General features: G+C 37.8%; 1 protein-coding gene across 3 annotated transcripts in view; it reads right to left on the reverse strand.

Moving 5' to 3' along the window:
* dync2h1 (dynein cytoplasmic 2 heavy chain 1) overlaps window positions 1–18070 on the reverse strand; it is a 105933-nt gene that overhangs the window by 25785 nt on the left and 62078 nt on the right. For all 3 annotated transcript variants that reach the window (XM_028464242.1, XM_028464243.1, XM_028464241.1), the window contains 11 exons: window positions 17693–17782; window positions 12385–12450; window positions 12249–12299; window positions 12083–12136; window positions 11681–11812; window positions 10407–10479; window positions 5519–5679; window positions 5060–5185; window positions 2107–2217; window positions 1170–1239; window positions 1006–1091 (listed from right to left, as the gene is read on the reverse strand). In XM_028464242.1, coding sequence (XP_028320043.1) covers window positions 1006–1091; window positions 1170–1239; window positions 2107–2217; window positions 5060–5185; window positions 5519–5679; window positions 10407–10479; window positions 11681–11812; window positions 12083–12136; window positions 12249–12299; window positions 12385–12450; window positions 17693–17782 — 1020 coding nt within the window. The remainder of the gene's footprint in view (window positions 1–1005; window positions 1092–1169; window positions 1240–2106; window positions 2218–5059; window positions 5186–5518; window positions 5680–10406; window positions 10480–11680; window positions 11813–12082; window positions 12137–12248; window positions 12300–12384; window positions 12451–17692; window positions 17783–18070) is intronic.

Here is an 18070-nt window from a genome sequence, read left to right on the forward strand (position 1 = left end):
ATGTTTCTTCTGCATTTCACATTCGTGATTATCTGTTTATGGATGAGTTTGCATGTTTTGCTTACGCAGATCTGCATTAGTTTCATTACCTGCTTCTTTCTGCTGATTCAATGCATGAGTACTAAAAATACTGAAACATTGCAGTGTTATGATTGCAGGCACTTCAGCTTGTGTGCAAAGCTTGCACTCAAAGTAACAAGCCACTCATTACTGTTCTCCTCGAGCCATGCACACAAACATCACCTCATACTCTTACAAAAACATTTCGACATTTGTCCAGCCTTCCTTTGACGTTTTCTGATGAGTTAACCCCATTCCATTGTGTACGTTTCTCTTTTTGTTGTATTTGTCCTCAGAAATTGGAGTGGAAATAATGGACAGATTGAAAACAGAGGTGAGATGGAGATCATAATGATAATGAAGGATCAGATTAAAAGGAGCTGTGACTGATTTAATAATGAGGTAAACATATTCATGGATGTGGACGATGATCTTGGAAGCAACTGTTTGGAGGTGGTAGAGAATTGAATTGTAATTAGCAACCCAAAGAAAGGGTATTTTGTGCAAGATTTAAATTGTCAAAACAGGTAAAACATTACCAAACACATCACTGAAGTACATAGCAACAAAGAAGGGATTGTTATTTAAATCAAACAAAAGGAAGGAAGTTGCGTCACTTGACTAATCAATGATATTAGTTTATCAGGTAGTCTTCTCCTGGGTGGTCAATTACAATTTATTTATTTTTCTTACACAATTATATATTTAATTCTCAATGATTGTGTACAAAAACTATAGTTCTACTGCTTCTGCAGCCAAAACCACAGGGAATAAACAGACTACATGTTCTGTTTTTGATAAATCTATTCATTGGCAGTCATTGATTTCATGTTTTTGCAATGATTTTCCCATATTCAATTCAGTTAAATGCCATCAGTGTACTGAGTTAGTTTTATATCCTGAGGTAGAACCACGTTAAGTTAGCTGTTTGTTTTTTTTGTTTACCTGTGGTATGAAGTTTCGTCTCTCTTGACAGACGGCATGGAACCAAGCCAAACAGAAGAGAGACTGGGCTCTAGGCAGGACCCCTCCTACACCAATCAACAACATGTCAGTGTCATAAAAACAATGTTGACTTTTATAAAAGAGAAGAAAAACAGAAACATCACCTTTACTGATCTGCTCTGGTGTCCAAGACTCATATGTTCTCAGGAGATTTCGTTTCAACCCTGGTGGAGCCTGATTGTTGTGCAGGAAAAACATAACACTTTACCACAGTTCAAATGCCAAATCTACAGTATTTTAAAAAAAAAAAGATAGGCAGATCATGAATAATCATGCAATGCTGAAAATCTCTATTCTTAAAAATAATGTAATTTATTACAGGATTAGAAAAGATTCTTCTCATCCCAAACAATGCATCACACAGGTGAATTATGTTGCTCATGTGACTTTATTCGTTATGCAATGGTGGACTCTTCAGGGCAGTGATTTTTATAAATTTGTTTCACAGACCAAAATAGCTGCTAACTAGCATGAGCTAATTATACTCAGAACTGGTTGTGGATTAACTTCAGCTTTCGCTCAGCATTGCCAAATAAAATGAACAAACAAGAAAAATCAGTAGATTGATCATTATAGATCCGTCAGGTGCAGAGTCAGCCAGATTCTTAAGAATTTTTTCTTAGAAATTGCAGTTAAGAACAATACCAGGTTATGTCCTAAATTTGTGTAGATATATGTAAAAAAAGACACATGAAAGCATGTGTTGAGAGAACTGCAGGCTGAAGTGCAGACAGACAAACAGAAGCCCTAAGTGCAGGTTGGTTGACAGCTAACCTCATGAAAATGGCACACATCAGAAGCAACCAGAGCACTAATGTATTCATCACTGACACAAAAAGCTGCATGCATCTGTATTTCCCTATATAATAACACCCACATATCAGACAGTATATGGAATGGCTGCAGTAAATACTGGGTAGGTCTGTTGAATGGTAGAACAATAGTTTGCGTATAGAAAACCTTCTCAAGGACAAAGACCTTTGAGCTTCATCATGATAGTTTTTATCCTCTGCGTGCAGGTGTGTGAGCTTATGTTTGTACCTCATAGGTGATCTTCAGGCTGGACTGTAGCAGTATGGGAGTAAATCTGGGGTGAACTTCAGCTGTCAACCACAGACGATATCCAGATTTTGGACGTAGCACGTTGACTTCCTGAGGATAAAAACACAGCTTACATCATACACTTTATACGCACACACGTAAAACAAGTGACAAATTCAGAGAGGACTACATATGAAGTGTACGCAACAATTATATAGAGTATTTATTTCTTTAATCAAGATAAAAGTATATATAGATGTTAAACCTGTCTCTATGACAAATAAACATTGTCACAAAAACTTTGAGTCAACCTACTCTTAGTTTACCTTTAAATGATTATTCTGTTTATTTACTGAAAATAATTACTGGTGGAAATTCCTTATATATACACATTTCATTTTGTTCTTTATCTTGCATCATTATTTTTTCATTCAAATATGTAGAATATCTGGACTAACTTGAGAAAAGATAGAAAATAAACACAAGAAGAAGACAGTCATCAACATCCCCTGCCAAAAAAAAAAAATGAACAAGGGCAATAAAATTATTGCGTGCTTCTCGTTTTCGAACTCCATCAAGGTATTGATACCCTGAAGCCACACACCAAATTTGGTTATCCTATCTTAAACAGTTGCTGAGATAAGCTGTCCCCTTTAACTCGGATGCATGGATGGACGGAGCTCAAACCTACTGTATATCCTCCTTCCACACATTGTGGCGGGGGATAATAATATATGTAATAAAATAATATTTGTATTTTCAGTTCCTTACACTTTGAACATTTAATTCAAATGGAGTTCCGTCAAATATTCCGTACAGTATTTGCACATGCCTCACTTGTTTTTTCTTTACATCACTATCTCTCCTCTTTATCCATCCTTTCAACTTACATTGCAGATTTTTTTTTTCTCACTTCTTTAGTCACTTTCTCACTCTTTCTCAATTTCTCTTTGGGTTAAAAATAGCATTCTGCCACACAAGTGTCAGAAGCACAGAGGAAAAAAACACATGCAGCTACACAAAACTGTAATCAGTGTGGTATTGTGTTATTTAGATCGATTTTTTTTTCTGATCAAAGCTCCCACATAACTACTGATAATCAAATAATACATGAACATCTGTTAAAGGAAGCTCTGTCCTTATTTGTTGAATGTTTGTGTAGTTATGATATGTGCTGTCAATCTTAATTCTTCTGGAACAAATGATAATACAGGAAGATGAGAATGAAAGAGGAAAGCAGACAGGAAAAGACATGTGAGGTGGACGGAGAGGAGGGAGAGAAAAAGAAATCAAGCAGAAATATAACATTATTAGCATTTGAAAACCAACTTCAGTTTGCACATATCAATGCATGTCCTCTCCACCAGTGAAAGTCCCACCAGTCAAACAGAAACACACACACAATTTAACTGAATTCAGCTTTGTACCAAAACACCAGAAATAAGATTTACATAATACAATATTTCAACATGAGAGAATGTAACAACACAAGAAAAGTGTAATATCACATATTTGAAAAATCTGCCTTATATTGTATATGATAACAGAAATAAATACAAGAAAAAGAAGAAAAGATTGATTGAAGGACAAACAGATGAGTGGACAGAGAGGAGAGAACATCTGCTTTGCCAAGTTAAATTATGATCTCTCTCTCTCTCTCTCTCTCTCTCTCTCTCTCTCTCTCTCTCTCTCTCTCTCTCTCTCTCTCTCTCTCTCTCTCTCTCTCTCTCTCTCTCTCTCTCTCTCTCTCTAACTGACCAACTGCTTCAGTGAAAGAGAGAAGTATCAAAGAGACAGATGGCAGAAAGAGAAAAGAGCACGTACAAAAAACAAGACTGGAAGATGCAGGAAGCCTGAACAGATGGACAAGGTTACAGAAACACAGGCCCACATTAAACCTCTTTTCTAACATTTTCCACCTGTCAGCTGCAGCTCAGTTAATTTTTCCTACTTTCTCTTTTCACATTAGCCATTTCTCCTTTAATTTCCAAGCTCCCTGCATCCCAAAAACCCCAGTGTTGCTTCAGTTTTTCATTTCAAGCTCGAGTGCTGAGTTTCTAACCTCATTGGATGCTGTGCAAAGAGCAAGACAAAGAAACAAAAAGAAACTGAGACAGCACATCAGAGGGAAATAGAAGTGTTAGGGGCAAGTAAGAACATTGCTGAGGTTTGTTTTCTGGAAACGAGTGCCAGAGAGGAAAATCCGGCATAAAAAATACAAGCTATAACTTGAGGGGAGAAAATGGTGAGGAGTTAAGCATCCAACGGCAAAACCAGACGATGTGGAGTAGAATGAGCCATGACTTTAGCCACAGGAGCACAAAGTGGACAGTGCAATAGGGAATCCTCAAGGTTTGTTAAAGCAAGCAAAACTAAAGGTACAAACACATCAACAAAGTTTATGTATGCATTTATATAGAAGAAAAGACTAATAATAACGCACACAGTGCTGCTGCTTCCCTCTGAGATCTGATCTGTTCACACTAATCTAAACCTCAGGAAAAGTCCATAATATTACAAATCTAGAGTAAAATTCAACAAGTAAAAATGTGTGAAAAAATGTTTTTATGCAGTTAAAAAGGTAATTTTTATATACAAGGAAGTGGTGGCAGCCAGTGAAATGTGAATGTATGGTTAACAGGATTCAAAACAACATAATGGGCTTAAAAACCAACATAGACACAGACTGTACCTTTCCTGCATCAGTTCCTTTTGTATTTGTATTATAATGTTGCACTTAGAAGTTTGCCTATAATTAAGGCTCATAACACATAGATTCAGATAAGCAAATAATAACACCTCTAAATAAGGTTAATTAAATTGTATAATGTTGTTAATCATGTCTTGTTATGTTACCATTATCAATGAAAACAAAATGTAAAAACTGTACAACCTAAATCTCATTGTTTTTATCGTAGAGCAGACCAAAACCTCACATTCGAAAAACACTTACTTTTTCCAGGAGAGGTAACCATGCAGTGACAAGGTGAAGGTTTTTCAGGCAAAGCCATTCTCCATTTCGAGAACATTCTCTGAGTGTAGCTAAGGCCACATCAGCCTGCCCCTGGCCCATGGAGATCTATACTGACAGCAAGAGTGGTGCAAGTAAGAGTGGGTGGAAAATAAAACCAGTGAAAAGGAAAATGTCATTCTGAGTTAAGGCCAAATACAATGAATTATTATTGTAATCAAGTTCTTTTGTCAATAGGAAAAACTATTAAAAGTCTCACCAAATGAAATTAGCAGAAAATCAAATGCAAGACACAAAAATGATGTACCTTACAGTCATGAGGAGTGCTTAGGTTATTTCATGGTCTACCCACATCAGCATAGCGCATACAATATATTAGTTTATATGAGCACAGAGATATTGTAAACAGTATGTAAACAATGAATTATCTGTTTACATCACCTCATGATAGTTGTCCCTTCCTGCAGTTTCTGCTGCTAGTTCTGCAAGCTCCTGGGAAGGGTCAGCCCCTGGAGAGATGATGATCAACACTGGCTCTGATTCCATTGTCTCAGTGTACAGGCGACGCAAATTCAGAGGTGGTGGTGAGAGCTCTTTCATGTCTGCATAGAGGTGGGAAGATAATATTAAGTGTGAGAGAACACAATCAATAACTAAACTTTAAAAAATATATATATAATTAATTAAACCCAAGGTAAAGACTTAAGACTCAATTAAGAACATTGACTTTTATGAAATGAAAGCTACATGCTATGACGAAAAAAGAATGACAGATACTCAGTGACCCGAGCAGGATTGAGATATAATCAGGGATAACAGGTAAAGATTGATGCCACTTCAAAGTCAAAGCATGAAATGGAGATTTAGAGAAAAAAAAGGGGCATAATGAGAGAGTTAAGACAGTGGGAGAACGAAAGGCAAAAAAGAGCTACATTAGGAAAGGACTGGGAAGGTAGTGAGGGAGATAGATTAGGATGGTGATGTGCTGTGCATACTCAATGTAAGGTATGCTGCAGAACTCACCATACAAAGCATAAGAAAACCTCGTCAACCCCCTGGTGTTCAAAAGCCAGGCTTTTCCTTCATGGTGAATAAGTGTGAGTGTGTGTGAGACAGCATGTTCTCTTTCTACACACACACTCTCATCTCTCTGTGATACACTGAATTGCACACCAGAAGTTATGAAATACTTACATACACGCAGCGATTCAGACAAATAACTAAATTTGTGTTTGTTCCTTTGAGGTGATTTCTGAATGCATCAGTAAATATCTCTCTCTCTAACACACACGCACACGCACACACACACACACACACACACACACACACACACACACACACACACACACACACACACACACACACACACACACACACACACACACACACACACACACACACACGACTTCTTTGGTTGAAGTGACTGTCCCACAAACAGTCATTTCCCCCCATCTGCTGCCAATTGCAGACAGCAGTACCCGAGCACACATAAGAGCATAGACACAAGGCCTTGATACAGAACATCTCAAAGCAACCTTTTGGTGCATTGCCATGGTAACGCCGCAAGAAACAGTCATCTGACCACATGGCTTGTGATATCTGATTGTAGAAAAAGGGAGGATTTGCAGTACGTGCAGAAGCACAAATACATACATGATTACCTTTGACACGGCGAGACATTAGTATTCATGCTGCAACGCACCAACCTTTTCTGACACATGCAAAGTTCACCTTGGTTCTTTTTTTTTTGTCAGAGGAGATTAGAAATTGAAACAAAAACTGCAACAAAGCTTGCAATGGTTTATAGAAGAGGAGGTAAATTCCATTTAATTCAAGGGGCAACAACTGAGTTTGATCTCACTGGGAAAATTCCAGCCCAGTCTAACAGGGGATCAGAAACTGTCACGTTAATGAATTTATGTATTGTTTTGTGCATGCCAACATAATTGTCTCATTTTGTCTTTTGTGCTGCTTGGAGTGAATCTCAAAAGTTGTTTCCTTAACCTTAAACCCTTGCTGTTCCCCCCCAGCCCTGATCCTAACCAACCCCATTTTCTCCTCAACCCGCTCCTCCATATCTTCAACGCTCATTTTAGTAAATTTTAGCACTCATCTATGAAAGCGGAATTCTTCTAGGCACATTATACTCTATAACTCCAGTTAGTGTGGCGTCCGTCTTTCACAGAGCAGCATGGGTTATATTTCTGGTTTCTAATTTTATTCATTTGAAGTATGTTTGTTTTTTTTTTTATTATTATTTTAAAATTCCTGTTTTTATTTATTTATTTTTAATAATTTTTATTCTTTGTTCTTGTTAACCCAAAATATAAAAAATAAAAGGAGGGATAATTAGAAAAACATGTGTTTGAAATGAGTTCCAAGCAGCACATACAGTAAATACGTGGAAGTGGAAATCGTGAAACAATAGATTAATAGTTTGACACAGCTGGTAACTCTGAGCTATTTTTGTTCTGTAGAAAATATACAGTCTTTTTTTTTTTTCAATACGGTACCAAGGAAAAATGTTTTCACTTTTCTGAGAAGTTGAGTAAGGAAACCACTCTCCAGTGTCCTTCCACAGTCTCTCCCAAAACTGTCGGGAATATTTTTTGATGTGATACTAAATTGACATTAAGGTGTGTGGAGCTGTCATTGTCTTAGCCCTGTGACAGACTGATGAACTACCCCAGGTGGGCTAAACAGGATAAACAGGTATAACTACAGATGGATGGATTTAGGAACCTAGTGCAGTGTGTGCTGCTATGGTTGTGTGAGCAGTGCTTGGACTGCAGGGATGGAGAGATTAGCAGTAAAAGGATTACAGACCATTCCTCATTAGCATACTGATTTACTGCTAAAAACACATACATTCATAGTCTCTTCCACTCCTGTTCCTTTGTCTGTTCCACTAACATTCTATCACACTGTGTGATTACTACCTTGATCTGGATCTTCAGTAAAAAAAATAAGCAAACAATCTCAAAAAAAGTCATTAATGAAAACTGTTGAATCTTAGATACATTAGACTAATTTTTTTTTTTTTTTTTTTACTAACTCACAAACATACAAAACTATTTTGTTCAACCAGAAAAAAAATAGAAAAGATAGTGGAAGCATCTAATGAAACCCGAAGATAAATCCTCTGATGTGAAACTTGTAGGGCTCCTTGACACTGATGTTTTAAAAAAATTGACTTAGGTGATAACACTTTGGCTATTTTCACTATCATATACACAGTATAGGCTTGTAAAAGGATAAGAAATCCGATTTGGGTAGAAGTAGCTCAGGAGGTAGAGTTAAGCAAGATAAGCAACGGGCACACTGAAGCATGCTATCAAAGTTATGTCTGAGTAGTACAACAGATGGAAATCCCATTTTCATGCAGCTGTGATAATAAACTAACCATTATGAAGCAGTGTGTCAATGTCTAATCATTTAAAGGTGGGGAGTTCAATCATTACTCAAGACAGTCATTAAGTAGCTGAGGATGAAAGCTAGTAGAGCTGTGATGAAACTCATTGTCAAAAGTTCAACAATGCATATTTGCTCAGTCATAATTAGACAAGAGAGTCGCTGATACAGTATCATTTCTTGGTGACAAAAAAAGCAGTGCCGAATTAGGGACTTAAAATTAAAAGTTGAGGGTTCAAACATGAGTAGTACTTAAAAAAGGGGGGTGTTATTAAAATGAAACATGACTGAATATTATCATATTGTTGAACTGAAGCTTGTCCTAAACAACCTTACCAACTGTGGTTGTGCAGACAAGCAGAAATGTAATATTACAATGTGTATTTCATTAAAACAAAAAAATAGATTTTAACAAAAGATAGTAGTAAAAGGCTTGAAGAGAGGCCTTTGAACATATTTCCTAAGGTGTACGTGACTCTCTCTTGTTGGGAAGTTAATTTGATATCTATCAAATAAAAGAAAACATTCTGTCAAACAATTGAAGATCATAGTTGTAACTCTGATTTCTAAAGTTAGATATATCACCATTTGTTACATCAGTATAACTGAATCATACTGATTTTCAAAAACAATTTATTTATCTTGGGAGCACATTAGTCTGATAATCTGAATGTCATAACATTCACATAGTGCATTTGCTTAGGAAATATCTCCAAAATATAATGAGGAGGGAACCAGGTTACATGTAAAAATAATGCAATTATGCTATAATGCAATCAAAACCTGTATGAACATTTGTAAATAGTGTAACCCTACAGGGCGCGAGGATGTAATAACAAAATTAACTGTACAATATACAGGGCTCTAGCCTTCCTTGCACAGTGGATAATGCATTAGATATTACATTTTTCTTCACATAGGGTAGTACAATAGAAAGAGACAACAAGGAGGTAACTACATCCCAATGTGACAACAAAGCATAACCACTAACAGAGGAATGAAGCATCTGAAAAACCAACAAAACACCAAAGAGAGGCATAGAAAACAGCGCCAAACAGTATGTGGGAACATACAGGCAGAGGAAATAATGTGTGTGAGGGCACATGTGGCAGCTACTTAAAGTGTCTGTAACACACAATACTGGTGATAAAACCAAACATGTTAATGTCCAGATGAGGTTCTTATGAATGTAAATCGCAAATATTAGGACATTTGGATGTGTCTGTTCAGAGTCATAAGACAAGAAAGGTGATTTTTGAGCAGTAGTGATGTAAAGGAGGAAAACGTCTCAGTGTTTTACATGGATTTTACCAAAAGGAACAATGGCGTTATCCAGTGATGATTTACATTTTAGCGCAGACGTTATGAATTTTGGATCTGAAAAGGGAGAAGAGCTTTCTGAAGGTGATCTACAAGCATCAGACAAAGGGTCTGTGCACCTCAGGGTGCTTGGTTCATGTTTGATAAGGCTGGCAAACAGCCAGGTGATCTGAACAATGGCAGCAGAGGCAAAAATGGATGTGGACAGACACAAAATACACAAATTTTGTTCTAGTTTGTTCCTAGTATTATCACCTCAGTCTGCGAAACATTACATTTCGGCCAGGTTTGGATTTCTCCGTGTAAGCCACAAAAGAAACAATTTCATTGTTCTGCAACAACTTTCAGTCTGTGAAAACATCGTAAATTTGTTGGTAAGTCACTTTAACAGTGTCAAAATATTTTCACTGTTATCAGTTATACATGATGTAATTTATGAAAAGTTTAGGTTGTGGTGGTGGTAATACAGACCCTTTAAGACTAAAAACATTTTCACAAAGATTAAACTTATCTAAAAATGCTAACCAGAAAAGAAAATGAAATAAAATACTTTTTATTTATTGCTAACCTACATAAACAAAACTTGCTCATCACTTACCAAGAGCTTTGGAGACAAACGCTATCATGGCACTTTGTAAACGATCGGGTCTGATTGCTTGGACCAATAACAGCTGAGAATAGAAAAGAACAAAAGTTAATTGGATGAAACAAAAAAAAATGAGGACCAGAGTGTTTTAATGAAAAAACTATGCCATTGAATTTAAATTAGATGGTTAATGTGTACTTCTCTTGGCTGGAGACAAGGTAGATATCAGGTTCTGTTTAGTTTTGGTATTATTTAGCCCTTGTGGTCCTAACTCTTGTCCTTGTGTTTCAGATATTTCTGCACGTGACTCCACCCCCACTGATGTCAGTGTCTTTGAGTTGTGTTACACCCAGGTGTGGCCCATTCCCAATCAAGCCTCCTAAACTATTTAGTGAGTGTCTGGTCACTGTGTGATTGCTGGATTGTTGTATACAGGTGTTGTAAACCTCCTTGTGTCCCACTGCGTTTGTTCCCTGCTCTTGGGTCCTCCTCATCCACACCACCAAGTTGTGACAGTAGAAATCAAACTAGATTTTGGGCTGTGATTGACTAGTAAATAGAAAACTGGCTCTCCTTTTACAACAACAGCCCAGTGCAGGTCCTGCATTGCACGTCTTGACCTGTAATATCTACAATCCCTCTTGGGATTGGTTGATGTGTTTTGGGGCGAAAATGTTTGCCATCAAGGTTTTACACCCAGTTTAGGCAGAAAACACATCCATTATAAAATCAGACAAATCTCTGGCTATATGTTTAGTGATGCATTGAACCAAGTTTAAGATCAATAGACAGTTTTATGTACAAATGGTTTATTATACAGGTGATAATGATAATGATCTGTTAATTTAGCTACACTATTTTCAAATGATGGTCTTACAGCCTAAATTAATTAGAAGTAACTTCAACAATACTTAATTAACAATTCGTTTTAATTAGAGGTGTTACAATGAAATGTACAGCCAAGTGAGAAAAAATGCTAAATATATTAAATGTATTTCTTATTCTTTGTCTAAACGTGTATATTTTTTGTTGTTTTTTTTTTACACCATTCTGTATTTTTGATGAATGACTAATCAGAGAGTTTTATTTCCTTAACTTTTCCAAGGAAATGCTGAAAGTTATGCAAATAATATACTATTAATATTTGTCAATACAGGTAATGAGCTAATGTTGCAAAACCAACCATCATAGTCCCGTTAGTGAATTGTCTTTAATGAAAGGCAACTCCTGCACCCTTTAACCAAGGTTAAAAGGCTTCACTGTTAAGGATTTGATTGAAAGCTGACCTGTTGGAAGGGGGTAATCTTTTTGGTAATGGAAGATGGAATTTCCTGTTCACACTGTGAGCTCTGCTGGAAGGACAGCCAAAGGTGTGAGTCGTTCAAACACAGTGACTGATAGAGCGCTGGGAAAGTAATCTAAAAAAAATAAATAAAAAATTACAGAGGTTAGAAAAGCAAAACACAGGTCAACACATCTTATTAAGCTAGGTCAATATTAGTTTCTTAGAGCTGAAATTGTTTTGAAGCAGTAGTTTTTATTCAATTAACCAGTTAAACAAACCAATAACCTACCGGTATGTAATCATATCTATCTATGAATATAGTTTTTTGCTTATAAATTGATATTTTATGGAAAATACATTTGATTTACCACTGATTATTATCTTGTTCCTAAAGTCTACATACTTTTAGAATTGCCAAAGCTCCACGTCTCTCTGAGTCAATCCAAGAAGGAAAATCCTGGGAAAATAAACAGCAGCATTTATAAAAAATAAATAAATAAATACATTAAAAAAAAAAACAACAGCATTTTGTGGTGTTCTTACTGTTTAATAAAAATGCTAAATTTTACCTCTTCCTTTAACATTTCTCCCACAACAGATCCAGTGAAGACATCCCATTCCTTTGATAAACAACATTGTTGCTTGGTTGGTACACATATACTGTACATGTTCAACAATTAATTGATCTCTACAATCAATACATACATTTTCATGGAAGAGCTCAGGATACATCCCTTTTACGAAGTGCAGGGCAAACATCAGCTGGTCAGCCTTACATTGAAATGAAGAAGGAAACATGAAGCAGATTTTTTACAGAATATTTGCTTACACATGAACATAGAAGGAAATAATGACAAAGCTACTCAAAGAAAACTGTTCAGCTTTATCATAATTTGACTTCAAATAACAAACAGGTCATGTGGGGACAACAAAATAAAAAAATAAAAGCATTCTTGGTATATATGTGCATGAAATGCACAGGGTTGTGTGACATCAACACATTTGCAAAACTTCCGTCTCACACTGTTTACAAGTTTTCCTTGACAGGTAGTGAATGTCAGTGCACAAACTCAGATGGAAGAAAGATAAACAACTGCAGTGGCCTTTGCTTGAACACACAACTGTTGTTGAAGGTCAGCTTACGGATCACGATTTCATGAAAGGAAAAAAAGGAAAGCCGTTTTGTTCTGAGGTAATTGCGTTGTACTTGACCTTGGAGAGTTCTCTGCTTTGTGTTACTGTTGTTGAATCTTTTTCACCCAATAATGACTAAATAATAGCAATCACCATGGTGATACAGTCTCACCACCAAAAATTAAGTCATGCATAAATCTATAAAATCGAATTCTACGCACCTAACAATTGGCTGCCAAGGACACCCTAATTATACAAGCCACTGATTAGAAATATCTGCTTTCTATTGTGGCAAAGGGGGAATTACTATAGTGTATAGTGTTAATGATGATGATAGAAACAATCCAAATTTCTATTAGATGCATGGATTTTGCAAGTCAATAAATTTATAACATAGGGAGAAGATGAGCAAAGTGATTGCTCATAATACTGCAATTAGAGATACCGCATTAGATGACGGTGAAAGTGCGTATTTGACAAAGTATCCGAAGCAACTGGAGCCACAATAATGTTAGTGCTGCCTTTGCCATTCAACATTGGATGTTGTTTCTAAACATGTGGCCAAGTAATGCAAATCCCCAGAATGGCAAAACTACCAAAAACTTCTATTTAGATAGATACAACTTCTATGTAGCTTTTTTTTTTTTTTTCTCGCAGCATAGAATTGTGTTACGACACATAAAAATAGAATAATAAATCTTAATAAGGTAAAACCACACACATATCTACTTAAGAAGAGTAGATATTCTAGACAGACAGACAGCTTCTATTCTTAGCTGTCATCGTACAGCTGTACATCTGCAAGTAAAAAGTAAAGGGCTTTTATCTTGTTCACCTTTCAACTGCATTTTCAGCTTTTTGTTTACCACCTTGTTTAACTGTGTCAAAGTTTAAAAGTTGAAGCCTTTAGACTAACAACTTTCTAGAGGATATCTATGGGATATAGTTGTTTTGCCGAGCGACGCCCACAAAAATAGTCTCACTACCTTAAAGTAAGTTATGCATAAATCTATCAAATCGAATTCTATGTACCTAACAAGTGGCTGCCAAGGACAACTTTCTAGAACAGTGGTTTCCAAACTTTTCACAGTCCCGTACCAGTTAAACCAGTTTTTTAATAGGTTTGATCTCCCTGCACCTACGAGCACAGCAACCCCCACCCACCTAACCCCACAAGCCATCTCCAGCACAGAAGAGGACACCTCCCCCCCCCCGCTCACATCACCCACCATCACAGCAGCTCAGGTATGTGGAGAGCTGAGGAGGCTACGCCCTGGCAAAGCTACAGGTCCAGATGGAGTCTCCCCCAGACTACTGAAGACCTGTGCGCAGGAACTGGGACACCCCCTGCAGCGTATCTTCAACCTGAGCCTGGGACAGGGGAGGGTGCCCCAGCTGTGGAAGACATCCTGCATCATTCCAGTCCCCAAGAAACCACATCCTGGGGAGCCGAACGACTTCAGGCCGGTCGCCCTGACGTCCCACGTGATGAAGACCATGGAACGGCTGCTGCTCCATCACCTGAGGCCACAGACCCACCACGCTCTCGACCCTCTGCAGTTTGCTTACAGGGAGAAGGTTGGAGTAGAGGATGCCATCATCTTCTTGCTTCACCGTTCTCTTTCTCACCTGGACAGAGGCAGTGGTGCTGTGAGGATTACATTTTTGGACTTCTCCAGCGCCTTTAACACCATCCAGCCTCTGCTCCTCAGGCACAAACTGTCAGAGATGGGAGTAGGATCAGACCTGGTGGCATGGATTACAGACTATCTGACTGGCAGACCTCAGTACGTCCGACTGGGGGACTGCAGGTCCGACACTGTTACCAGCAACACTGGAGCACCGCAGGGAACTGTGCTCTCTCCGGTCCTGTTCACCCTGTACACGTCCGACTTCCAGTACAACTCGGAGCTCTGCCACGTGCAGAAGTTCGCGGACGACACAGCCATCGTTGGCTGTATCAAGAATGGACAGGAGGAGGAATACAGGGAACTGATCCAGGATTTCGTCACGTGGTGCGACTCTAACCACCTGCTCCTCAACGCCACCAAGACCAAGGAGATGGTGGTGGACTTTAGGAGAACCAGGCCGCACCTTGAGCCTGTCAACATCAAAGGTGACTGTGTGGAGGTGGTTCACACTTACAAATACCTGGGAGTGCAGCTGGATGACAAACTGGACTGGACTGCCAACACAGAGGCCCTGTGCAGGAAAGGACAGAGCCGTCTGTACTTCCTCAGAAGGCTGGCGTCTTTCAACATCTGCAAGAAGCTGCTACAGATCTTCTACCAGTCTGTAGTAGCGAGCGCCCTCATGTATGCAGTGGTGTGTTGGGGGGGCAGCCTCAAGAAGAAGGACGCTGGACGCCTGGACAAGCTGGTGAGGAAGGCAAGTTCTGTTGTTGGCACAGAGCTGGACAGCCTTACATCTGTGGCAGAGAAACGGACTCTGAACAGGCTACTGTCCATCATAGACAATCCACACCATCCACTGCACAGCGCCATCTCCAGGCAGAGGAGCAGCTTCAGTGACAGACTGCTGTCATTGTCCTGCTCCACTGACAGACTGAGGAAATCGTTCCTCCCCCACGCCATGCGGCTCTTTAACAACTCTGGGGGGGGGGCGATAAAATCAACCATAGAACACTGGACTTAATGCTAATCACACCATGCACACTCTGTCACACACGCACTTTATCACACACACACATCTACTGTATCTTGCACACTGTCATCTGCACAACTGCACTTCAACTGGACTGGCACACACTATACTGTATTTCGATATTATACCATTATATTTTACCTTAGTACTTTCTTTGCACTGTTTTAAATTTTTTTCTTAATTTTTAAATTTTTAAATTTCTACATTGTACTTTCCCTGCATGCCCCTGTGTTCCCATACCTGTAAGCTGCTGGAACTGTGAATTTCTCTTGGAGATGAATAAAGTATCTATCTATCTATCTATCTAATTTGAAGCCATGTACCCCCTACTCCCGCACACTTCAAAAACATAATAATGTAATGCAGATTTTATCAACCTTGGGGTCGTGAGTAACCCAATGTGGGGTCGCCTGGAATTCAAATTGGGTCCCCTGAAATGTCTAATAATTTAGATTAATCAAAAACACTGATTAAAATGTATTTCTAAAATGTTTTAATTATTATTTTTCAAATTATTACACCAGACACACACAAAAACAATCATAAAAAACTGTATTGTATACTTTCACTTCCTCAAATATAAAACTAGTTAAAATAAAATGCAGCATGAAAATATCTGAGCTGGCACATCTTGTCTCTTTGTGCACTAAATTAATCCTGGCAACAACAAACATTATCAAAAGCTAATTATAGAAGTCTCCGGAGACCCCAAAAATGTGTGATATTAAAATGCCGTCACGAGCCGAAAAAGTTGGGAACCACTGATGTAATGTCACATACAATGTAGCCGTACAGTAAAATGTGTGGATGAATTGGACCTATCCTGTTGAGGAATAATATATAATAATAAAAAATAATAATAATCTGTAAACATGGGTAGTCTTAAATCGGCTAATGTGTAATTTGTGGCAATGCATGGAGGCTCCTGACTGCTGGTCGATTTATATTCTAGTTCCAAATAAATTTTTTTTTTATTCATGTACCCCCTTTGACAATTTGCATACCCCTAGGGGTACCTGTACCCCACTTTGGGAACCTAGGTTCTAGAGGATATCTAAGGGATACATTTGTTTTGCCAAGCGACACCCACAAAAGAATAATGTTGCTATGTTTTACATGTATTTATAGCAGGACTTCATGAGGTCATCTACTGTATATGTTCCAAACAAGCCTCAGATTGAGAGGATCTTTTTAAAGTAACATGTTATACAAAGGATTGACTTGGCCACACTCTCATTTTAATTCCTCTCCTTTTTAAATGTCTTCACTTTTTGTAAATCTGATTTAAATAAAGCTTAGAAATTCGTTAACTAATGTGAAAGTTCCATACAGTATCCTTTAAATTATGACAACATCAAAAGTCTGCATGTGAACATTTCCTGTTCCTGCAAATTCAAAAACAAAGTAGTTTGCTTACATTTTAAAGTCTTAGCAATAATTACACAAGTGATACGATACAATCTAAGAACTGGTCTTGTTCAATCGATACTCTAGCCAATAGGTTAGATTCTGGTGGGATTTAGTTATAATAATTCTTCTAGGTATATTTAATTCCGTACTACACATCACAGTCATAAACCTACTATTGTTTATTGTTAACCTAATATTTCCTTGTTATCATCCTCTCCAGCTCATTATCTACCTTTAACTTCATGTTGCTAAAAATCCTCCAGCTCACTCCCCCTTTAAGTTATCTCATTTGCACAGCAGTGTTAGCAGAAGCAGCGATAAGCCAGTGAAATGTTTCCTCTCTGCTAATAACTAGATTGTTGTTATCTACATAGTTTTGCTGGCTGTATTGATGTGGCAGAGCAGATCACCTACAAAAGGTGATCTGCAGTTAACACACTCTCCAACACAATTATTGCTGTATGCTGTATTGTACAATATTTTATGTATAATCTGTGTTAAAAGGTTGAGTCAACAAGTCAGTGTTTTTGTAATTGTGCTTTTTAATCTATGGGACAGCTTTGATACAAGTTTAGACAGCACACCAAGTAAGGATTTTAGTGCGTTTGAAGGATTTGAAAATACAAGCAGTGTTGCTACAGATACCAAACAGACATAAAGCATTTTATTGTAAACGGTATAATGCCATGCATTGCAATTCAACAGAGAAGGCAAAAAACAGTGGTACTTACATTTCAAGAGTGGTGAAACGGAACTTTATGCTTAAATGATGATTTTTTTAATACAAGTACTGTATGTACATTACCTTAAAAAGTGACCTGCAGACGTATTCATACACCATATTCTTCAAGTTAGCCTCTAAAGCAGCAATCCTGGCTTCAGTGTTTTCTTCCTCCTAAAAGCAAAGCACAAATTAACAAAAGTGATTGTGCCAAATATGAGATAAGCATTACCAGTATGTCATATTTTTAGTGGTGCCAAAGGTAATACATTATCTAAATTGTGGCAGTCCAGTCAGTTCGTCAAACAGGCTGTTTCTTTGTTGTTGAATTGTTATTTATAAATAAAGACAAAATGGGCAAAGTGGGATTGCTGGATTTGGTGAGGCAGAGAGTCTGTCTACCTCCTCATATCTTCCACAAATATGGCCATTATATGTTTGCAAGGTTTTAATTAAAAAAAT

This window comes from Gouania willdenowi, chromosome 13 (genome assembly GCF_900634775.1).
Source record: "Gouania willdenowi chromosome 13, fGouWil2.1, whole genome shotgun sequence".
NCBI lineage: Eukaryota > Metazoa > Chordata > Actinopteri > Blenniiformes > Gobiesocidae > Gouania > Gouania willdenowi.